This window comes from Marmota marmota, unplaced genomic scaffold (assembly GCF_001458135.2).
Source record: "Marmota marmota marmota unplaced genomic scaffold, marMar, whole genome shotgun sequence".
Lineage (NCBI taxonomy): Eukaryota > Metazoa > Chordata > Mammalia > Rodentia > Sciuridae > Marmota > Marmota marmota.
This window is the reverse complement of record NW_025999895.1, coordinates 4,215,500-4,238,436: the sequence shown is the minus strand read 5'-3', so window position 1 is coordinate 4,238,436 and position 22,937 is coordinate 4,215,500. Positions and strand designations below refer to the sequence as shown.

Genomic DNA, 22,937 nt, shown 5'->3' with positions numbered 1-22,937 from the left:
GCTGGGAGGCCTCAGAGACCAGGACCGCCGGACTGGAGCAGCTACTTGGGCAGGTAGCTTCCAAGGTGGCCCGATGACCCCGGTTTTCCTGGCCTCTGTAGCCCCTTCCTGACCAACGAGGACCTGATGTTGAGGGGCGGTAACTTCCAGATCAGTGCCTGGCTTGGATGTGGTCTGTTCCCCCAGGTTCACATGCTGGAACTTTGGTTTCAGTGTGGTGACAGTGGGAGATGGTGGCCGAGGGTGGGCTATGGCAGGACTGATTTTCCACATGGCCACAGCCCAACCTAGGGGGGTTTCGGTTCGACCACCAGAAGAGGCAGAGCTGCTTCCAATGCTAAGAAACGGGGTGAGGCCGCTGCCTTGCTCTCTGGGACCCTTGAGTTGTCCAGCACACGGCTGCCCGAGACCTCCGCGCCCCGGGACGCCAAGGCGGCAGGAAGTGTGCTCGTTATCCATTGCTGCATAACAAACCCCACGCTGTGTTTAAAACAAAACCCAGTTGTGGTCTCTGTGGGTCCCGGTGTCCAGGCGAGGAAGCTGGTCCTGCCTCACAGTTCCTCCGCCACTCCCCAGAAGAAGAGCTGCTTTAGGTCCCTGTGGCTCATGGTGGAGTTCTGTTCTTTGGAGGCCATTAGGCCAAGGGCCTGGGGTTTTAGCCAGCTGGATGCCAGCTCCCTGCCATGTGGAACTCCCCCCCGCATGCAACCTGGTCCATCCAGGTCGGCAGGGACCTGCTGGAATGGAGAGTTTCTTACACCTGATTGTCTGGCTGTGAACAGTGGGCCTGAGACTGGCTGATTTGTAAGGAAAGGAGGTTTTGGCTCACAATTCTGGTGGCTGGAAATGATGATAGTCTCTGGCTGGATCACAACATGGTATGCAAGCGGCAAGTACCACAGAAGCAAAAGAGCCAACCGAGATGACAAACTTATCATCATCATTTTTGCAGTGCCGGGGACCAAACACGGCCTCACAATCTCCGCAAGTGCTCCCGCTATCACACATGGTTATCATGCATCAATAAAATTAATTAAAACTTTCACGCATCTCAAAACTGCACTTACATAGAACATCCCTTATCCTTCCTTCAGATTTCTGGAATGAGGATCATGTCGGTTATTGGCCGGGCCACGTGGCGCTTAAGCATTTTCATTTGGCCTGAGTGGAAATCTGCTGGCTGCTGGGTACGGTGGCAATTAGGGTGTGGGTGTGGATGTCTTCGGATTTGGGGACAGGCCTCCCCTATGCCTCCTCCCTCCCTCAGCCTCTGAGCCTCCGGATGCAGAAGAGGAGGGAGTCCTGGGATGGGGAGTCTGTCCGGGCTAAGGCTGGGCAGATAGAAGACTTGAGGAGGGGGACAGGCGCTAGAGAAGTCACTGCGCGCATGCGCATCTGCATGCAAGTTTCCCACACGCAGGCAGGAAGGACAGGGCTTCTTGGACTAGTAGGAAGGGCAGGGAGCGGGAAGAGGGATGTTTTTGGTGGTGTTAATTATACCGTCAGCTCCCTGAGGGCTTTTGGGACGCTTCACGGAAGAGCGCTGCACCCCTGCTGAGAATTTGCTGGCGCTTTCAGACTCGCCTCCCACCGCAGTTGGCAGGCGTGGACCGTCCAGCCCGTGTGTCCCCGGGGCTCACCAGATACACCGCCCCCAGGCTCCGCCGCGCCCTTCCCTCCGCCGGGAACCGCCGCCTCCCCATCACCTTGGCTACCTGGCAAATTCCTACCCATTCTTTAAAACCTTGGTTTGGCAACACCTCAATGAAACTCTTTCACCACCCTCCAGACCGAATTAATCACTTTCTCCTCTTTACCTTTCAAAAAGCCGTTTTGTGATGGAAAACGTTTATTTTAAAGGATTCAAAGGTAAAGAGAATTTAGTACGTCGTCGCTGCATAAACCACCCGGGTTGTAAAGACACGGGTTTCTAGGTGTCTGCCCCTCTACAAGGAGACACCGAGCGGCGCACCGTGCCCAGGGCAGCGCCGATGCTCAGCGTTTGTCACAAGGATCAGAAATAATAGTTTGACTCAAGCCACCCATTTTACGGATGACAAACCGAGGCCCCAGCTCATCAGAGGAGTGGATGAGGTCTGGCCTTTTGATTATCAGAAAGGTAGCGAGCCACGTACCGGACCTCGCCTGTCCGGCACTGCCCGGGTTCCTGAGCCAGCGTCCCGCCCCGAACCCCTAGGCTGAGCCCTGCGCACCGCCACCCTCTTCCACCGGGCCCCGCCCCTCCCGGGCTCGGGACGGGAAAGTTGAAAGACTTCGCGGAACCAACCATTGTCGCCAGGGGGGTGTGGCGGGGGCCAGGAGCTGCAGGCGCGGGGGTCCCGCATCCGCCATCCCCACCCTGGGACGGAGCTGCTTCGGGGCTGTAGAGACCCGCGCCAGCAGGACCTCGCCCGGGATTGGCCCCTCGGGCCCGGCGTTGCCCTGAGCGGGCCTGTCCCCGCCGCCAGGTGCAGCAGCCCGCGCGCTAGGGCGCAGGGAAGGGCGCGGCGCGCACCTCGGCGGGGCGGGGCGGGACCGAGGCGGGGCCGCCGTCCTCCCGCCCTCCTCCCTCCCACTCCCGGCCCTGGATTAGCGACCTGGGAGCCCGAGCCCCGCGGCCTGGCGGTCACACTTTCCTGGGAGCGGCGGCCACCGCGGCAATATGAAGAAGTCGTACTCAGGTGGGCGCCGCGCCCGGCGTGGGGAGGGTCTGTGTCCCGGACGAGCCCTTCTTGCCTGAGCGCTGGCGGCCCGAGCGATCGCGGCCACCTGGGAGCTGAGCAGTTTCCCCCCGCGGAGCCCCAGCAGGTCGATTTACTCCAGGACAGGCTTTGGCGCCGGGCTAGGTTACAGCAGCCACCTCCCCGCGATCAGGATCGGGGGACGCCCCCGCCCGGTCCACGCACTTGGGTTTCCCCTTTGCTCCTAGTGGCCGCTGCTGCGCGCCGACCCCGGACCCCGCGTGTGACGTGGGCGGGTGCCCGAGCCCTCGGACCTCTGCCGCGCTGGTTGGTGCAGCGCCTAATGTTGGTCCTGCCACTGTCCCTCAGCCCCCGCTGGCTCAGGGGTCTGGGAGGCTGCTCTGAGGGACGCTCCCGCCTCCTGGCCGTGCTCGTCCATCCTTTGGACTCGCACACTTCCAGTGGAGGTGCTTTGAGTCCCCGCGTGCATTTCTGTGGGGGGCGAGGGAGTGGGTTGCTTTGCACTCAGCCTCCTGGGCTGGCGTTCCAGGCCGCAGTCCCTTCTTCACCTTAACTCCTGTTGGTCCTCTGCCCAGGGGGACCAAAGCGCAGCGCCTGAGCACAGCAACTCTGGTGGGTTGCCTTTGGGTCTCAGGAGACCGGGTGTGCTGCACCCTAACTCACAGGTAGAGGCAGCCCGAGGGCACTTGGGATCCGTGGTAAGCCTTTCCCCTTCTCCTGCTCCTCAGCCCCATTCCTCAGATGGGCCACTGAGGCCACACCTGGCGGTGGAGGGTGTCCGGTTCCGGCAAAGGCTTGAGGTCTCTGAGCCTAGGGCCTTTTCAGAGGAGGGTGACCAGCGTTTGCTCCCTGTTCCTTAATGTGCTCCCTGCAGATTAAGGACACTCCTGATCCCCACTCTTGTTTTCTTTTTTCCTTGATGACCCAGGTGGTGTCCTTCATCTCCAGAATCTCCTGCCAACCCTGAAGCCTTCTGTGTTCCTCACTTAACCTATTTGGACATGGAGCTTTCTGCCAAGCACCCACGAATTAACTTTTATTGATTAAGTCAGAATCATGGGTCTTGGTTGGAACTAAAGAGGTCATTTGGGCCATCCCTCAGTCTTGGGGTCATTTTCTGTTCCCTCCTACTTTCCATATTTGGTAACAAAATGAGCAATAAAGAAGACCTTGTCTCAAAAAGGATCATTCAGAACTTCTCCTAAAATACCCTCCTGGGTCAGCAACTTAGAATGTCCGTGTCCACCTCCATGTTGCAAACATGACCCCCAGACACTGAGCACAGCTGTGTCTCAGGAGAGCAGGCGAGTTGATGTCGTGGTGGGGGAGGAGGGGGCTTCTAGGTGGCATATGCTTGGGTTTGGCTTCGGACCTCCCTCCCTCCCCAGCATGCTCCAGATGCCTGGGATGGTTGTGGGCATGGCCGCGGTGCGCAGCCTTCCCTGGGCTCCTTAGCCTGCCCGGGATGGCCCTTTGCTCTTGTTGGTTGCTCATCTCATCTGCAGCTGGGGGATCCGGCTGGTGGAGGGTGTCCGGGTCCCCTAAGGTCTTGGATCCTTGATCTCCTTCCTGCACAGGCTTGAGGTCCCTGAGCCTAGGGCCTTTTCAGAGGAGGGAGAGGAGCATTCGCTCCCTGCTCCTCTCTCCACCTACCTGCACCTGCCCAGGTAAATTTTCTTTTCAAAAGGTTGAAACTTTCTGCAGTAGTTTATGGGGTGAGTAGGAAGCAGCTCCGAGGCCCTGGTGTTTGCCTTGAGGGGTGGGGCCCCCGGGAGGATGGTGTGAGGGAGGGTTCCCGCCTGGCAGTGGTCCTGGCTGTGCTGGGTCCCTCTGTTGCAGCTGTTGAGTGGAGCTGCAGGTGCTGACCAGGGCTGGGGTCTCTTGGCCCCATGCTGAGTGTCCTCGAGGTCTGGAGCCAGCCCTGTCCTGGGTGAGGGCACTTGCTGGAGTCACACTGGCCCTTCAGCAGCCGTCAATGCCATGGAATCAAGAATGTTAAAAATCTCCCCAGAGTCTGGAAATCCAAGGGCAACCAGGAAGGCTTTTGTGTTTCCCCTTGGTTGAGGGGGATTATTGCTGTGGACCTATTTCTGGACTTGCAAATACGTGGAATGGTGGCCAGGCTGTCCTCAGTAGTGCCTGTGTGAGCCCCCGTGCGCCTCTGAAGGGTGACCTTCAGGACAATGGGTCTATGCGCTACCATGGAACACGTGTGTGTGTTGGACACATGTGGCCAGGCCAGGAGGGTACAAATAAATGACAAGAAGTGGTTCTTGCTTGTGGGAGCTTGCACTATCACTGGGGAGGCAGGATGTGGGTGAGACACGACTCATGCCACCCCTGCCTCCCAAGTGCAGCCTCTGAATGCCAGAGGGCCCTGCAGGAGGGAGGGAGCAGCCGGAGGTGAGCCTGAGCTGGGCTGGAGGAGGGAGGAGGGAGGAGTGTGGAGTATGACAAGGGTCTTTCCAGGTGGGGAGCAAAGCCAAGGCCGTGGGGAAGCCACGGGGCGAGGATCCAGCAGCCCCAGGGTGACTCCAGGCTTCTTCTGAATGCACCTCCCTGTTCCTGTAGGGAAGCTGCGTAGTGGCAGGCTACGGGCAGTGTTGCCCAGTGGTTAGGTGTGTGGGCTCAGAGCCACTGCACTCTTGGGATTAATCCCCGGCGGCCTCATTGCTTTGGGGACGAGTTACTTGATCTCGCTCTCGCGTCTCATTTGCTCATTTGTTAAAGAGGGACGGTGCTAAGTTGTGAGGGTTAAATGAGCTGATCCACACAAGGGCTGCTCTGTCTCTGTCCCCGAGCGAGTTATCGGCAGGAGGAAGGGTGAGGTATCCGCGGCTTGCCCAGCACAAGGACAACCCTGAGCTTCCCCGCCTCCGGCCCCTCCTGTGGTTTGGAGGCCAGGACTGTGCCCCTCCATGCTACAGCCAGCGGCAGTCGGCTCCCGTCCCACTATTTGGGGTTGAGTTTGGGACTTCTCCCTGCATGCTGGGTCCCATGGAACTTGCTTCTCGGTGTCCCTGGCTACCCTGGGAATCCTCAAGTGGCAGTAGCAGGGGGACTTGCCTGAGACCCGTGAGCCACCAGACGGGTGGAGAGAGTGTGTGTGCTCACCCTTGGGGGTTCTTCTGGGGCTCTCCATGGGGTCAGGATGCCCCTGGAGGGGTGCCAGTCATGCTCTATGCTGTGATGACACTTCACAGGCAGGAAGGAGGCTGCGCCCCAGAGGAAGCAGCCTCAGAAGGGGCTCAGGGCCAAGCTGTCCAGGGGGTGGGGAGCTCCGCCCCAAGGCAGCTCCCTGGTGAGGCGAGCTTCAGGGGACACAGACACAGGCTTCTTCCTCTTCCCCACTGGCCCTTCCGAGGCTCGGCCTGTTTGGGCTGCCCCTTGTCTCCTCTTGCTTGCTCTGGTGCATTCAGGGGACGTGGGAGGAGGAAAAGGGCTGTCCAGGGAGCCAGTCCAGGGCTCTGTTGGGCTTGTGCTGCCCCCAGGTCCCAGGCTAGTCCTCTTCCCGGCCTGCACGGAGGTAGGACACATGCTGGTACCTGGCGGCCTCCCCACACTGCCTGCTCACCCCAGGCCACAGCTACCGGCCAGCCGACAGCTCCTCCGCTTGCCCAGGGGGATTCTAGTCCAGTGCACCTGGCAATGGACTTGGGTTTGGGATGGTTCATCTCCTACCTGGATCCCTGGTGTGACCAGTTCAAGCCAGGACAGGTGTGGCTTGATTGCCACATCGGAGCCGTGGTCTGTAGTCCAGGTAGCCATGGGGGCCAACCATGTGCTTGGAGGTCCCGGGTGGGTGCCTGCAGAGGACGTCTCACCTGAAGAGCCCTGAGGAGGTACCCTGGTCCCCTTCAGAGCCCTCGGGCTGCCCTCCTCTGAGATTTTCCTGCCCATCCCAGGCCACCACTCTGAGGGCCCCACGTGGAGGGCTGGAGGAGGCCCTCGCTTCCGCATGTTTGTCCGTGAGCAGTGTGGCGTGTGCTCTGCAGCTTGCTTAAGATGCACCTGATAAGGGAAGGTTCAGCCCTGGTGCAGGCCCAGCTGGGGCTGAAGAGATTCTGGGTGTATCCAGCTGACTGGGGCTGGTGGGGAGAGGGGGGTCAAGGGGGAGGAAGTGGGGAAGGAGGTGACTTGCCGGGTTCCTGTGCCTCTGTTGGGGTTACCACATGGAAATGTTCAGCTCCTGGCTGTGCCAGGGGATTTGTGGGGGTCGGGGGGGGGCATGCCTGGGGAAGGGCCAAGCTGAGTGCCTGGTCTTCCAGAGAGACCTCAGACAGAGTCCTGGCCGCAACAGCCGGACGTCCCGTGATCCCATCCCACCAAGGAGTCTGCCTTGGGCGCAGAGGGCTACTGCGGAGCCACTGTGGTGTCAGGCACGGGCTCGTTGGCAGCCAGGCCTATGGGGTGCTGAGCTTCCCTGGAGATGGGAGTGTCCCCGGCAGGTGGGCTAATGGCTTCTGCCTCTTCCCTGATGGGAGAGCTGTGTCTGGGCCCTGGGAACATGGCCAGGAGCCTGGCGCTGGCCAGCCTCATCAGAGCAGCCCTGCTGGACTATGAGGAGCCCGCCTCCCTGCTGGCCTGCTCCAGCTCTCCACGTGGATTCGGTCATTCATTCCAGAAAAGTCTGCTGGGAACTGCTGAGCGCCAGGCCCTCTTCAGCAGCCCCGGGTGGCTCTTGGCTCTGGCCCCCAGGGTTGAGTGGGCACTCTGCTCCCAGCCCAGTTTCTCAGTGCCTTATCTCTCTGACCCTAGCCTGGGCCCGGATCCATTTGCAGCCACCACCAAGGGGACTCTGATCAGCTCCCTAGCGTCTTGCTTGACAGTGTCCTCTCGCAGCTCTGCAACAGCTGAGCTTTGTTCCCGGGCCTAATCTGACCTGGTTCTCTGAGGCGTGACTGTCGGCAGCCTGGAAACCTCCAGGACAGGGACCAGGAGCCAGGCAGGGAGGGAATGGCAAGAACAGCTTCAGGTCGCGGGCCCAGGCTGCCTGCCCCCTCTGACAGGCACCCAAGTCACCAGTTGTCCTGGAGCCCCAGCAGCCCAGGGACCCCGCAGTGCTGGGGCTGGGGCTGCAGAGGGCCAGAGGCCACCTCGACCTGGGGGTCTCAGGAGGGTCTGGGTGGGAGTGCCACTCTTCCTGCTGGAGAAGGCGGTTTCTGTCTCTGCCCAGGTGCAGTGCATGGCCATCGTCCTAGCTCCTCCCAGGCCTTCCACGAAGCCCAGGTGGTGGCCAGGACCCTCTGATGCACTGCACCAGGGCCCCCGGGGGTGGGCCTCAGTGGCCAAGGAAGTCCTTTCGTGCTGTGCCTGGGCACCGGTCCTCACCAGGCCAGGCGTGCTGGGGCAGTGGCTGACATGGAGCCGCGCCGACTGTCTGCCGGGTTGGAGCTGGGCCCCAGGTGAGCACCAGGACGGGCCGGGCCGGGGCGAGCTGGCAGGTGGCCGGGCCTGTGCTGTGGGCGCTCAGGTCTGCGCCCCGAGCTTCTTTCACCGCCTTCCCGTAAATCACAGCTGCCGATTCCATCCAGACTCAGCTCCCAGTGGGGGGCTGGCTGTCTTGTAACCCAAGCCACTTGGAAGTGGGTTAGATCCAGCCCTGGTCAGCGTCCAGCCTGCGAAGGACTCGGCCGACTCAACACAGAGGGATTTGGGGGGGGGTGTTGTCCGTGAAACTCACTAATGATTACGTGACTTGGGCTGTGTGGCCTTGGGGTCAGTGTGTGTGTGTGTGTGTGTGTGTGTGTGTGTGTGTGTGGTGGGTGCCACTCAGAGGTGACCCGGTCACACCATCACCACGAGGCACCAGGCGGTGGACCAACAGCAGCTGGCATCGTGGGGCTGGGGCGGAAGAGGTGGTGACCTCTCGCCAGGGCTGGCAGCAGGCTGCCTCGGGGCCAAGGTGTGGCGAACCTGGGCTCTAGCAGTGAGTCACGCTGGGAGCAGAGCCTCCTGGTCGCAGGGCTCAGTTGGCGCTCGCTGCCAGACCCCGTCCCTTTTGTTGGTTTTTGGTTTCAGGGAAGCTTCCTGAAACGCGGCCGGAGCTGTCTTCCTTGGCTTTGTTGTCGCGGGCGGCTGTCAATCGGGCTGTCACTTGTTGCCAAACAATGCAAACAGGAAGCTGAGAGGAAAGTCCAGCCCTCCCTCTGGCTCTCTGCAGGGCCTGACTCCATAGGTGCGCAGGGCTCTTAACTGCCAGAGGCAGGAGGCAGACGCCATTGCGTGTTGCTCTTCCCTGGGAGGAAGTCAGATCCAGGCGCAGCCCAGGACCATCCCATTCCTGGCTCTTCAGAGTGGATGTTCCCTAATTTACTTAACCTTCCCAGCAGCGGCCCTGATGGGTCTGCAGACCTTGACTGACCTCCCTGAGGGCGCTGCAGAGCTGAGCTGACCGTGTGTCTGTCTGGTGTCTGTCTGGTGCCCTTGGGGCGTGGGCTGGCTGGGTACCGGCTTCCGCCCTGGGGCTGCGTTCTCAAGGTGAATTCTGTGCCCCTTTGATTTGAGGTTCTTTCTCTGTCTTCAGTGACAGAGGTCCCAGCTTGTTGGAAAGATTGTCCCCACGTGCAGCTTCTGATTCCCTGTTGTGACTGGCTGCGGTGCCAAGCCCCACCTGGCTTCCCCTCCCTGGCCCCTGTGGGTGCTCGGACCCAGGAGGTGCCTCTTTGTGCACTTGGGCCACCTGAATGCCCGGTCTCCTGTGGATCTCATTCTGCTGATCGAGTGCTTTGCAGTCATTTCTTCTGGAAACTTCTGGTTCCTCAGCCAAGAGTAGTGGCTGCTGGGTGACCCTGCACAGGGGCCACTTCGTTCCTCTCTCTTTCGTCTTCCTCACGTGGTCCTGGCCGGTCCTCCCAGGGCCCCTCTGCACAGCAGTCCTCAGCCTCCCACTCTCTGTGGTACATCCTGTGTGGTAACCTGAGGACCTCCCTGGGGACTTGGGTGCCTGTTGAGCAGAAGCCCTGGAGGGCTGGTGTGGCTTTCCTGGTGTTGAGGGAGGGCCTCCCGCCGCTCTTTGGAGTGCTCCTGCTGGCCATTCTCCATGTCATCTGCGGTTTGCCCCTCTGTCCACCGGTTCTGCCCACGCGTGGGCTCCTGGTCCCCGGGGTTCAGTGTGTTCCTGCGTGTGTATGGGGTCTACCCAGGAAGCAGAAACCTGCGTGTCTGGAACAGAGGGACCCCACCGTGGGTTCTCGTACCTACAATGCAAGAGTCGAAAAGCCAAACAAGAGACAGGGAGCCACAGGGACAGATCCAGGGTGTGTGGGGCTCATCCAGCTCCTAGAGAGACGGACGTGCGGGGCTGGGTGCAGCTCCGTGGTAGAGCACCTGCCCAGCTCGCACGAGGCCCTGGGTTCCATCCCAGCAATGAAAAAATAAAAATAAAAAAAAATAAAAAGAAGAATGTGAGTTTTTAGAGTGAGAATAGAGATAATAGCAAGTTGTGAATTTTACTAGCAGTTTTTTTGTGTATGGTGCTGGGGATGGAAGCTGGGGCCTCGTGTGTGCTAGGCAAGCCTCCACCAGCAAGTGACACCCCAACCCTCAAATTGTAAATGTTAAACAACTTTCAAGAATTATAAGCATCACAGAATCCAGAATAGTATGATCTGTTGTGTCTTCAAAATAGTATTTTTCCTCCCTCTTTTGGCGTTAATTTTCCCCTGATGGCCCCATAATATTCTGTTGTCTTCCCGAGTGATCAAGGTTTATTTTTTATTTTGGAGGCTGGGATGCCTGAAAGAGTAGAGGCTGACAGAGTCCATGACACTCCTTCCATTTTTTTTTTTTTTGTCCTACCCAAGCTTTCTGATAAGTTCTGTTTGATGTGATTCTCGTCTAAAGCCAGCCGTGTGTGGGGCACGATCATCCGTCCACGGCGGTGTTGCGTGAGCTCTTGGTGGGGAGACATTCTGTTTCTGAATCCTTCGCTTCCAACTGCACCTCCAGCGATTGGAATAATAATTTTCCATAGACTGCTCCTGGCTCCATGCATTTCAAATCCTGCTTCTCCCCACTGCCCACATTTTTCCGGCGCCAGGCGCTGCAGGAACATGCTGATGGTTTTGGATTCCGCACGGTAGGTGGAATTGGATCCGTAAGTGCAGGGAGTATTCCTGGAATCCATTTCTACCTTGGGATGCCGAGCAACAACTGAGCTGCATAGGGAAACCATTGGGAACTTCATAAATATCGCCCGACTCAAGCCAAGCTCAATCCTTCCAACTCAACTTCTCCGGAGCAGGAGTCCCCAGATGCCAGCCATGCCACCTTGCCACCTGACCAGGAGAAAGCGTGGTGGGAAGGGACTCAGACTGGAAATTAACAGCCATCTTCGCCAACTGTAGTTAAGCTGTTTTCCGTTGTGCAGGGAAGGGCCTGAGCAAGGTGGAGGGAGCCTAGAGATCAGCGGCAGGGAGCCCCAGATCAGAGGCTCAGAGGGAGGAGGTCTGTCACAGAGTCCAGGGGCCAGGGTCACCGGGCAGGAGCTGGAACCCAGGCGGGCCTCTCCTGCAGGAGATGAAGTCGCAGAAGAAGCAACACCTGCTGCTAGGGACACCTTCCAAGGCAAGGGAGCTGAGGACCCTCCCGCGTCCCTCCTGCCCCCTGTCCTCTCGGGCCTCTTGCTGGTTGAACGCAGACCAAAGCCAGCAGACCTGGGGATCCGGACCCCACAGCCAGCCGTCAGCTCCTCTGCCACCCGCAAGGAGGGCACAGGAGGGCGAGGCATGGAGGGTGACCAGGCAGGACCGCCAGGCTGTGTGGACAGGAGCTGCCCGTCTTCCCACTCACAGGGGCTCCGCTGCTGACCCTGCCCGCCTGCTGTTGGAAAGGAGGAGGCCTCTCTGGCAGCTCCTGCCTCCGCCACCTGGGCTCCTCCTCTCCAGCTGCTGCCCTCAACCGGGGTTGCTAGTAGTGGACATGGATTCCCATGGTGTGGACTGAACTGTGTCCCCCAGAGCTCCTGTGCTGAAGCCCCACCTCCCAACGTGACGGCTCGAGATGGGGCTGGTGGGGAGGCACTGGTGACCATTTACAATGGGGAGGAGACTCCAGAGGCCTCTCTCCATGGACACAGGCACAGACAAAAGGCCCCGTGAGGATGTGGCAAGGAAGAGGGGCCCCGCCAGGAGCCCACCCCGACGGCCCGTGGACCCTGGACTTTTGGTCTCCGGAACGTGGGGAGACACATTTCTGTCGTCTGTGTCCCCAGTCCTGGGGTGTTTTGTTACAGCAGCTGGAGTGGACTAGGACGCCCTTGGAGCAGGGGTGTGGCTGTGCCGGGAAGAAGCGAGGGTGAACCGTGGGCACGAGGCAGAGGTTCCTGAAGGTTCCTTCCTGCCATCACGGGATGCGTTTGAGGGGCACCTGCTGTTGGGGGTTGGATCTCAGCGCCTCCCAGATGCCCAGGTGCTAAAGGCTTGGTGCCCAGCCCCAGGTGCTGTTGGGAGGTGGAACCTCCAGGTGGTGGGGCCTGGTGGGAGGAAGTTAGGTCACTGGGTGTGCCCATGAAGGGGGTATCCGGACCCCAGCCTCTTCCTGTCTGTCCCTGCTTCCTGGCCGCCATGACTCCAGCTCTTTGCTCCACCACACACTCCCCACCATGGTGTGCTGCCTCGCCACAGGCCCCCAAAACAACAGAGCTAAGCTGGGTAACCCTGCAGCTCGGGAGCTTCACAGGTAGAGCACCCCTGGGTTCAGTTCGCAGCACTCCAAAAGAAAACAATGGGGCCAAGCAACCTCTGAAACTGAGAGCCAAAATAAATCTTTCCTTCTCTTAAGCTAATTTTCTCAGGTGTTTTGTCACAGTGACGTAGAGCTGACCCACGTGCCTGCTGTATGCCACGTGCAGCAGTGAGCAAACAAGTCTCTTCTCTCCCGGGGCTTACGGTCTAGGAGAAGCCAACAGAACATCAAGCTGGCCATCTGCTAGTGTGCCAAGGAAAGTCTCCAACAGCAGCAAGCGCCACGGGGGGAGTTGAGATGGGGTTTGATAGGAAGCACCCACGGCTGCATCGGAGTGGGCGGTGAGAGCTCACAGAGGAGGTGGCAGACCTGCCGAGGCCAGGAAAACAGGAAGGAGCTGGACACATGAGGAGACTGGGGGGACAGAGTCCAAGCACAGCAGGAAGGCCAGAGGGGCTGGGGCCAGAGGAGGAGTGGGGAGGGGAGGGCAGAGAGGAGCCTGGGCCAGACTGGAGGGGGCGAGTGCATCACCTCCAGAAGCCGCAGGGCCAGCAGGGTCCGGCCTACTGCGATCCTTCAACAAGGCGGACAGTGGAACCACCAGGAAGAGTGGGGTCTTCCTGCCTGCGTTCTGCACTTTGGGTGTTGTGAGAGCCGTGGTTGCCCCCGGCGCACGGCAGCATTTGTCTGAGGGTCCTGCCGCCTCCAGGGAGCCTTCTCCACCATGGCCGCCCCCAGTCGCTCAGGGTGGGCCTCAGGGTGGCTGGAGGGGGCAGTTTCCCTGCTTCTCCAAGCCCTGTGCCCCCTCACGTCTGGAGCAGAGGTGCTCGTCAGGGTGTGAACAGGCCCCAAGGGCCCGGGTGCCCCGGGGGAAGCTGGTCACAGAGTGTGGAGACGGGCTGGCCATGCCTGGGCCTCTCTGGCTATTCTCTTCTGTCCCCTCTGGCTGTGTCTGGTGGTGTCACCTCCCTCTGCTGCCCTTTCAGGCTGAGTCTGCACTTCGCTGCCCTGGCCTCAGTTTGGGTGACGCAATGTCACCCACAGGCCGCGTCAGCGCTCTCATTCTCCGGATTCCTCGCTCCCTCTGAGCGGGTGCTCCTGGGAAAGGTCTCCTGACCGCAGCTCCTGGCCAGTCCCTGCGCGGTGGTGGGGCTCCAGAGCAAGGCCAGCCCGTGCGGCTCGGCCTCAGCGCTTGGACCTCGTCCTCTCAGGTCCCTTTCTGGGCACGCGAGACACAAGCTCCCCTGCCCCAACCCCAGGCATGACTAGGAGGCACAGGGTGCAGAGGAAGCCAGGCGTTTTACTGAGGGTCTTGCAGGATCAGTGTCTGAGGGGTAGGTGCACCCAGAATGGCGACGATTGGCATCCCTAGTGCAAGGTCCTTCCTCTGGTTCCTCGCTGGCTGAGGACTAGGGGCTCACAGTCTTCCTGAATGAAGGTTTTACAGTCTCCCGCGGGATTATTTAAAGAAATGTCCTGCCAGGTGAGGTGGCCCACGCCTGTAATCCCAGAGCTTGCTTGGGAGGCTGAGGCAGGAGGATCACGAGTTCAAAGCCAGCCTTGCCAACGGTGTCTAAATAAAATACAAAATAGGGCTGGGATGTGGCTCAGTGTCGAGTGTCCCTGAGTTCAATCCCCAGTATCAAAATAAATAAATAAGCAAATGTCCCCTTAGTTGTCCCTTCCTCTCCTTGCTCTCCTGTGGCAGAAATGCAGTCTATCTCTGGTGGCTGGCCAGTCCCGTCTCCTACCTCCTGTTTGTCAAGGGCTGTGACTCTGCCACAATCAGGTGTTAACTGCTGATAACCACTCTGTCCAGTTCCCCTTGGACTCCCCCCGCCCCCATCTCCAGTGATTTTACGTTTAATGCCAAATATTGTATCTGAAAATGGACCACAGGCCGGGAGCGGTGGTAGCACACGCCTGTAATCCCAGTGGCTCAGGAGGCTGAGGCAGGAGGATCGTGAGTTCAAAGCCAGCCTCAGCAACTTAGTGAGGTGCTATGTGACTCAGTGAGACCCTGCGTCTAAGTAAAATTTTTAAAATGGCTGGGATGGGGCTGAGTGGTTAAGTGCCCTTGGGTTCAATGCCCCTCCACCACCAAAAAAGAAAGCAAGAAAATGGCCCGAGGGACTTTCTCCTTTTGGAAGGTCACTTGGTGTGTGGGTGGGGGGCGGGGCAGGCGTGGTGAGCCGGAGCTGGAGAAGCCATTGTTCTGCTCTCCTGTGAGGCCACTAGGCCCTTGCCTCCCCCAGATGTGTCCAGCTTGCGTTTCTGATGGTGACTAATTTTTAGTGAAGGGTGTGCCCCAGAAAACAATTGGGATAAACTCATGCCTAGAAAATTATTTGTCCTTTACCTGAAGTTCAGGTTTAACTCAGTGTCCTGCACTTTATATGGCAGCCCTACTCAGTCCAGGCACCGAGTCCAGGCACCCACTAGTGAGCCTTTGAGGGAGGGGCCCGGGGGTCTGGGGTGGACCCTGATGTCCGTGATGGGCACTGCCACCTGGCAGCTGGAGCGTCTGCTGCCAGGTACAGAAAGAGCAAGGCCACCACATGCGCCCATGGAGATACCTTTCCCATCCGTTAGCCAGGTACTGTTGCTGGCTTGTCACCAAGGCAGGGCCACCCTGGGTCACCCTTGTATCCCGGCTTTGACGTAGCCGCTGAGGCAGAGCAGCCGCTCGGGAGGTGTCTTCACACATCCACCTCCCGTCAGTCTTGGAGACTGAGGTTCCAACCGTGCAAGACTTGCCCAGAGGCACAGTGAGAGGGGAGGCGCGTCTACCCGGCTCTCTTATAGACGCCGCCAAGGGCGCCACCCCAGCACCTGCGTGGCCCTCCTCTGGGCTGGTGATTTGTGGGTGGGTGGGCTGCTGCTTCTCATAGGGGCTGGTGGGCTGGAAGCAGCCTCTGCTTTACAGAGGGCTCCGTAGATCAGAGCGTGTCAGAGGGGGGACTGGGACCTCTGGCTTCGGGGCCCAGGGCTCTGCGGAGATGGCAGGGTCTTTGGCAGGAGCTGGGTCCCAAGGCACAGCTTTCCTGGCCTTGTGAATTAGTAAACCGAGGTTTGCTGTAGGCCACAGCTCCAGGTGTGGCTCTGAGGGTAGGAAATGGTCCTGTGCTGGGAAGGAGACTGTCAAGAGGGCCTCAGCTCAGCCATCTCTCTGTGCAGCCCGGTGTACAGGCTGCAAAGCCAAGGACAAGTAAGAGGAAGGGGAACCGCTATCTGCACATCTCAGCCTCCTCTGCAGATAAGCCCTGAGTGCCCTGTTCTGGAGATAAGGCTGGAATCTGACTCTTGACTCCCACCTGCGGCACTTGACTTAGATCCAGCCCCGCAGAGCTTCTGTGAGCCCAGGAGGAGGGGGAGGAGAGCCTGCTTCTTAAGCACCCGATCCGGGCCCCAAGGGGGAAGTGGCAGGCAAAGCTGCCTTGGCCAAGGGTCACTGGGGGCCACCCACCCTTTCCTGAGAGGCTCCCATGAGTTTTAAGAAAAAAAATCAGAACTCGATGTTCGTCTCTAGAGAGTGGATATTGGAAACGGGTGTTTGAGCGCAATGAGTGACTTGAAAGAGGAGGCCTGTCCAGGCCCCTGGGTGGTCAGCACAGAGCAGAGCTGGGTGGAGGGGTGTCACCTCCCCTGGGTGGTGACAGACATCTGAGCTGTGCGAGGCCCCAGCTGGGTTGCAAGCACTAGTTCCCGATCTCAGATGGGCCACTGGACCTGGGCTGCCTTCCTGGGGAGATGGGCGTGGTGATCACTGAAGAAATGACCACAAGGAAACGTCCCACCCAGGCTCACTGTAGCCTCTCCGTCCTGTTTAACCGTTTCAGCTCTGTAATTTATCAGCTTCTGTCATAAACATGTGTTTGAAAGAAAAAAGTCAAAGTTCCTCGCACCAATTCTATCTTTGTCTTTTTTAGGCTCCCAAATCATTAGCACGGGTCGGGGCTGGGGATGAGGCTCCGTGGGACAGCCAGGCCCTGGGTTCCATCCACAGCACTGCGCTCGGATGGGCATCGGGTTCCCAGGCCAGCGCCTGTCTGGGCAAGGCTGCTGGGCCCAGTGGAGACCGCACTTGGTGGCAGAGGGCAGGAGGGTGCAGCCAGGCGCACCGGGCCCGCGTTGCTGGTTCAGTGGGGGACACACTTCCCAGGCAGCCTGGGGCTCCTCCTCTGCCCAGGGCCACCTGGTCCTTTTGAGGACAGGGAACTATCTCCTTGAATATGGCTCTTTCTTCCTGTTTTCCAGTGTCGTGTTTTCTTTCTGTTTCGGGTGCCAGCCAGTGACCATCCCCAGTTACGCCTCCTTCTGTCTCTGTCCCCTGTCATCTGTTTTCATCCTGTGGCCTTGATAGTAAATTTCACTGATGTTGGTCCCTGACCTGGGATCTGTGAACTTTTATGAACCGGCCTTTGTCCTGGGCTGGGTGAGCCGCAGCCGGGAGGGAGTTTCCAGGGGAGAGCTCCTTCCATCCTGACCATCTCCCCCTAATGCACCTGCCCTGGTGGGGCCAGGAGGGCTCCGACCCGCTGAATTGGGAGGGAGTCGGTAGATGTCCGTCCCTTGCTTGGGAGAGCAGTGTCTTGGCCATGGCAGGAGGGACCTTGGTTGTAACTCACATTTTATTAAAATGCATTAGCACAGAGCAGCCAAGTTTTGCTGACTCCTAATTATAGGTCCCTGGGTCCGGGCTGGTGTATTGTAACATCCATATTATACAATATAAGTATCATAATAATTAACACAATAATAATAACATCATTTGCTAGCGTTTATTCTGTGCCAGTTGCCATGCTCAGTACTCACAATGTGTACCATTTAATCTTTCTTGTAGCAGAGAAAAATTTTTTAACAAATATATCAAAATTGTTCTTTCTTTCTTTCTTTGTGGTACAGAGGGTCCAACCCAGAGCCTTGCATGCTTAACACACTCTATCACTGAGCTATCCCCAGCCCAAAATTGTGCATGATTATGGGGCACCACGTGATTTATGGGGCACCACGGGATATTTCCATACATTGGGCAACGTTCAAGTCAGGGCAAACACTCCTATCTCCTCAAACATAGGTCCTTTTTTTTTTTTTTATGGTGGGAACATCCAAAGTCCTTTCTCTTGGCCTGTTTCACTTAATCTTAATGACCCATGAGGAGACACCATCTCTGTCCCCATTGGGCCGACCAGGAAGCCAGCACCAGGGAGGTCTGGATTTGAACCTGGCCCTGGACTGCAGGCCTCCTGCCGCCTGGGCCTCAGAGCTGCCGGAGCCTTTGGTCTGGGCCGACTCTGACACCAGAGCAGCACATGGTTTCCTCTCCTCGCCGATATGTTTTATTTTAAAATCACATAAAAATAGCTCAGTGCTCAACTGGGACGCGGTGGCAGGAAGCACTGGATGCCGGCCTGAGGGATGAGGTCGGAGGGCCGCGCTGGAGTGCTCCTGGGCCCAGGTCTCTCCCACGATGCGGTGGTGGGGGCCTGAGCCTGGGAACTTGATGGGGTGGTCTGCACTGCTCCCCTTCTTATGATGGGGGCACACTTTGCATTCTTTCTGCCAGGGGCTGTCTGGCACCAGACTTCCATTTTGGAAAACTGGAAAAATAAACAGTGTGATAAAATAGGACCCCCCCACCACACCCCCACACCCCACGCCCCGCCCTGGGAGCCTGAGTGCCGTCTTCTTCCTCTCCCCAGCTCTGCCCCCGCCCCCAGTTTGGGGAGAAGGGCTCAGAGGCCTGGGGTTGCCTGACCTGCATGGGTCCCCTTCAGCTTTACTTTGGACTGGAAGCCAGAGGGCAGGGGGTGGGGGTGGGCATCCAGTGGCCCCACCCAGCACCCTCCCAGGGGGGAGGACAGGGCCGCCTCTGTCCCTGGCATCCCCTGCAGAGACAGCTCAACCAGAAGCGACTCAGTCCACAGGAATGTTTGGCCCTTCCTCACCCGAGGTTCCCATGTCCGAGGTTCCCATGTCCGGGGCCTGCTAGACGTAGGGACATAACTGCCATTCACTAGGGCCACTCTGTTCTGGACTGCTGAGCCACCCAGTAGTTCACCGAGGCTGTGGAACAGAAGGCTGTGACGATCATGTGACATACAGTGTGTCTGTGGGAGGGCCACAGCCTTCCGTGGCTGTGAGTTGAGCCCAGACTCCCTACTCTGCCCTTGGCAGCCTGGGAGCAGGAGCTGCCTCTCCCTTCCCCGCACCCCCTCCTGGCCTTACGGGGCTGTCGGTTCCAGGAGCCTGAAGCCATGGGCAGCCTGTGTCCGCCCGTCCAGTGGGCTGCCCCGGCATCCTTGGGCCTCCTGCAGGGTCCTCAGAGCTCCGACCGGAGCAGAGATCTCATCAGTTGGTGGGTGCCGAGGGGGCTGGCGTCCCTCCATGTGACACAGAAGAGGCCTGCAGGAGAATCCAGCTGCTGCTGACCCTGGGTGACTTGCTCAGCTAGGAGCCCCATTTCCCTCCCTCTGCTGGGAAATGGGGGTGGTAGCACCGCCTTCTGGGGTTGGTGAATTGAGTGCCAGGGGGTGCGAACCTGATTTCGGCCTGTTGCCAGAGCCTGGGCCGGTGGAAGCCTCTCCTCGGAGGCCCAGCTTGCCCTGGCCACCTCGTTGAGGCTTCCCTGGCGATTGGGGGGAACTGCCCAGAACCTTCAGAAACACGGCTGGCCACACCCACTTCTGCCTGGGCATGGCCTAGGGGTGGGCTGGGGGTGGTGGAGGGGTGAACCGCTAGATGGGTGGATGGGTCTGCCAGAGTCTCTGGGATCCCAAGGGGAAGCCATCCCCTCTGACCAGCAGCTAGGCGGTGTCAGATGGTGGAGGCCGCAGGCAGTTGTCTGGGTCTAGCCTGGGCCCTCGTCTGTTGTGGGGGTGGGGAGGTCCTCTGCTGGGCTAGCCTGGAGTATCCCTGCGGCTCTCTGGAGGAGGGGCGGCATGGTGTTGCCCCAGATGCTGCAACCTGGCAGCCATGGGTTGGTGGCCGTATTCTTGAACCTGTTCCACCTGGCAGTTTTGGGGTTTGCTCAGCTTAGCACCTTGCAAATCTCCTCGAGTTAGGACTTGCCCTCCATAAGCCTCTCCAGCAGCCAGCCCTGGGCCAAGGGGCTGATGGGTGGAGGCAGCACGTGCTGCACGAGGCTGTGTGGATCTGGGGTGGGAGAGAAAACTCGGTCCCCAGCTTCCCCAAATCCAGTCCAGCAGTCCCCAGCCCCGGGATCCACGTGGGCTGGGACAGGACTAGGCCCGTGATGGAGACCCTGGAGCAGGGAGACCTTTGTGCATAAAACAAGCAGACGTGGCTCTAGGGGTGCTGGCCTGAGCCTGGCTGACTTCAGTGGACACCTGCTGCCACCCTGCCCAGGAGGATGCTTGGGCCAGGACCAGACTTTGGAGTCTGATGGACTTGGATTCACAGTGGGCTCAGCTCCTCTGTGCTCTGTGGCCTTGGGCAAGTCACCAACCCAGCTGAGACTCAGCTCCTTATCTGCAAGATGGGATGGTAAGGGTTTGGCCCAGTGCCAGCACCCAGGTGGGTGGCTGCCGTCACTCCCAGGTACAGGTGGCTGCTCGTCTGGGGTTACCTGCTTCTGGAGTCCCTGGCAGGTGGAAAAATGAAGACACACCTGTGTCACCACCTGGCAGGAGGGAGAGCCATGGCCTAGTGTGATCCTTGTCCTTCTCTGTCTTTAGGAGTCACTCGGACCTCCAGCGGCCGTCTCCGGAGGCTAGGTGACCCAACCGGTCCAGGTAAGTGGTTTGTTGGGCCTTGGCCCACTGTGGGACCTGGTCTCCACCTGGCCTTCCTGGGTGGGTGCAGCCCTGGGGGATGTGGTCTTAGGTGCTGCACATAAGGTGGATCCCGGCCGTGTCCATGTGGGGGCAGGGGCCGTCTAGCTCCACAGGTAGCCACCCCCAGGCATGGGAGAAGCCCTGTGTGCAGGCCGGAGGAGAGAGCCAGAGGTGGTCGCTGCAGGGTGGCCTCTGTTAGAGGCGTGGAGGGTGGCAAGCCGTGGAAGGGTGGCTTTGGTGCGGGCCGCTCAGGGCTGATCCTAGACCACGGTGCCAGCCCCCTGCAGCCTTGCAGCCTGGAGCAAATCCAGTCTGCATGATCCAGGATTAAGTCAGGGGCTCCTGTGGTGACCTATTGTGGCCAGCTTTTCTCCTGATGACCAGTGGGGAGGGAAACAGATGCTCCCCAGGCTGAGCTCTGGGCAGGGATCGCCTCTCCCAGGCTTGCAGAGGCTCGTCCCACCACGGGGCCAGCCCGGGCAGGGGCTGAGGGCTGTGTGGCCATCCCAGCTTCTGTTCCCAGAGCCCACCTTGGCTCTTCCTTCCAGAGGCCAAACTGGGGCATGTGTCCTCATTCTGGTGGCCTCTGTTCAGAAGAGATGTTGGGACACAGAGATGAAAGGGACTCAGAGATGATCCGCTCTTGGGGAAGCCCCGCGATGTTGCCCTCATCTGCATGTGTGTTGGGGACTAAGTGCCAGACCCAGGCTGGACAGAGGGACATATGGAGACAGAGCAGGCAAGGGCTGCACCCTCATGAGCAGCTGTTCTGCAGGAGGAATCGGAGTCACAGAAGGGCCTGGGAATCCCCTCGGATAAGTCATCCATGAATCAGGCCTGCCGTAGACCCGGGCCAGACGGACTCACTCTGGCCCTTCCCAGCTGTGCCCCGGCCCCAGGGGGAGGAGCTGCGAGCCCCTCAGAGCCCACAGTCCCTTTGAGGCCAGCTCTGTCCAGTGGAACATTCCATTCATTCAGCTCTGTCCAGGAGAGTACTAACCACACGCGTCTATCGCGCACTTCAAATACACATTTGTAAGTTTATTCATCCATTTGCTTAGAATTAATTAGTTAATTTTCTATTAGTTTCCAGTTAGTATTGGCATGCGGCTAGCGGCTGTGGACATGGACAGCCCTAGACCATGTTGGCTGCCTGGGGTCCCAGAATTCTGTACCCTGCATCCTCCTGCACCAATTCCAGGGCCAACACAGACCTCTCCCGGGTCCCTCCTCCAGTGCTCTGGTGCTACCCACCCCAGGCCTGCGAGTGGCTGTGGGCGGCTCTCTGCAGGGAGTGGCCACGGTAACAGGGGTGGCATGGGTGGCCTGGGTGACTGTGGATGTGCAGTGTGTGTGAGGCCCTTGCAGTTCGGGGTGAGATGGGGGTGGGGGTAGAGGAGTCCCCTGGGCTGCTGGATGACTCAGGATTGTGGTTAAGAGGCACTCCCCCCCACCCCCAGACAAGCTGGTCCACCAACCACTTGGTAGTCTGGGGCCTTTTCTCTGGGGCCCCTTGGCTTTGTGACTGGTCTTCCCCTCCATCTCCCTCCTTCTTGCTGGTCAGCCTCGGTGGGGGTGGGCTAGGGGCACTTTGTGGAGCTGGCACCTCGGACTGCGTGGACAAAGCCTCTGTCTGGGTGCTGCTTCTCTGTGCTCAGACCGGGCGGTTCTGTGCCGTCAGCACTTGGCAGCACCGCCTCGGCCGCCTTGGAAGCCTAAGGCATAATTTGCCGAAGCCCCAAGCTGCAAGCCGGTGATCTAGGTTCCCTACGGCCGCCTGCTGACACACGCAGTCCGCCTCTGTGGGCTCCGGCCGGAGGGAGACACCCTTTCTTGGCTCCCAACTCTAACACTGTGGCCATGACAGGGGTCCAGGCAGGGCATCCTTCCTGGACCCAAACTCCCTGTCCTAGCTGTCCAGGTGGGGCTCCCATTCACCCCTCCACTCTTCCCAGCCTCTGTCACACACCCTGTGACACTGAGGACTCCACCCTGTCCCTTTCCCAGAAGGGTAGTGGGCTCCGTCTCATGCCTCCCCTCCACGTTCGTCTTGAGGCCTGTTCGGCCATTTCTAGGGCAGGCTGGTTCCTCAGTTCAGAGGACACCCACAAGTTCACTCACTTTCTGTGCTTGTTTTTTTGTTTTCTAAAATAGATTTATTAGATGTATTTCTTAAACGTAAAGGATGAGCCAGGAGCAATGGGGCACACCTGTAATACCAGAGACTTGAGAGGCTGAGGCAGGAAGATCGCAAATTCCAGGCCAGCCTCAGCAACTTACCAAGACCCTGTCCCCCAAATTAAAAAGGGCTGGGGATGCAGCTTGTGGTAAAGTGCTTCTGGGTTCAATGCCCAGTACCAAAATATAAAATAAAAAAGTATAAAGAATAATAGAGCAGAACACCAGGTACCCACCTTCCCATTTAAGCAATGAGACAGGACAGTTAAGGTCAAAGCCCCAGGGGCCCTCTGCCCCCGCTTGCTCCCTCAATGACACTCTCCTGAACTGGCTGGTCTTTGTCAGGCCTGCCCGGGCCTGTGGCTCTTTGTCTGAATGACCTGTGTTTCCTTTGTATACCTTCGGCATTGCATAATTGCTGTCCTCTGCTCTCTGCTTGTCTACACACTAGGGACTTTGAGATTCTGCTGTGAGGAGCTGGGTTTCTCTGCTTCGTTTATTTTGACAGCAAACCGCATTCCTCTGCAGGGGGAGGTGGTTCCTGCCCTGGGCTTGTTGGTGGGCTTCCCTGGCG

At 59.0% G+C, this 22,937-nt stretch overlaps 1 protein-coding gene and 1 long non-coding RNA gene across 3 annotated transcripts in view; one reads left to right on the top strand and one right to left on the bottom strand.

Annotated features, from left to right (window-relative positions):
* The first annotated feature begins 2,344 nt into the window (after nt 1-2,344).
* Septin9 (septin 9) overlaps nt 2,345-22,937 on the top strand; it is a 140,038-nt gene continuing 119,445 nt past the window's right edge. Inside the window, exons 1-2 of one of the 2 annotated variants that reach the window (XM_015504128.2) lie at nt 2,345-2,681; nt 20,087-20,143. In XM_015504128.2, the coding sequence (XP_015359614.1) occupies nt 2,663-2,681; nt 20,087-20,143 (76 nt within the window). In that variant the 5' untranslated portion in view covers nt 2,345-2,662. Of the gene's footprint in view, nt 2,682-20,084; nt 20,144-22,937 lie in introns of both variants that reach the window. The other variant, XM_048797760.1, reaches the window with a different exon arrangement.
* LOC125614949 lies at nt 18,055-19,026 on the bottom strand. The gene is made up of 3 exons (XR_007345521.1): nt 18,931-19,026; nt 18,618-18,794; nt 18,055-18,455 (listed from the first exon to the last, which is right to left on the bottom strand). It is a non-coding gene; the product is annotated as an uncharacterized LOC125614949 (long non-coding RNA).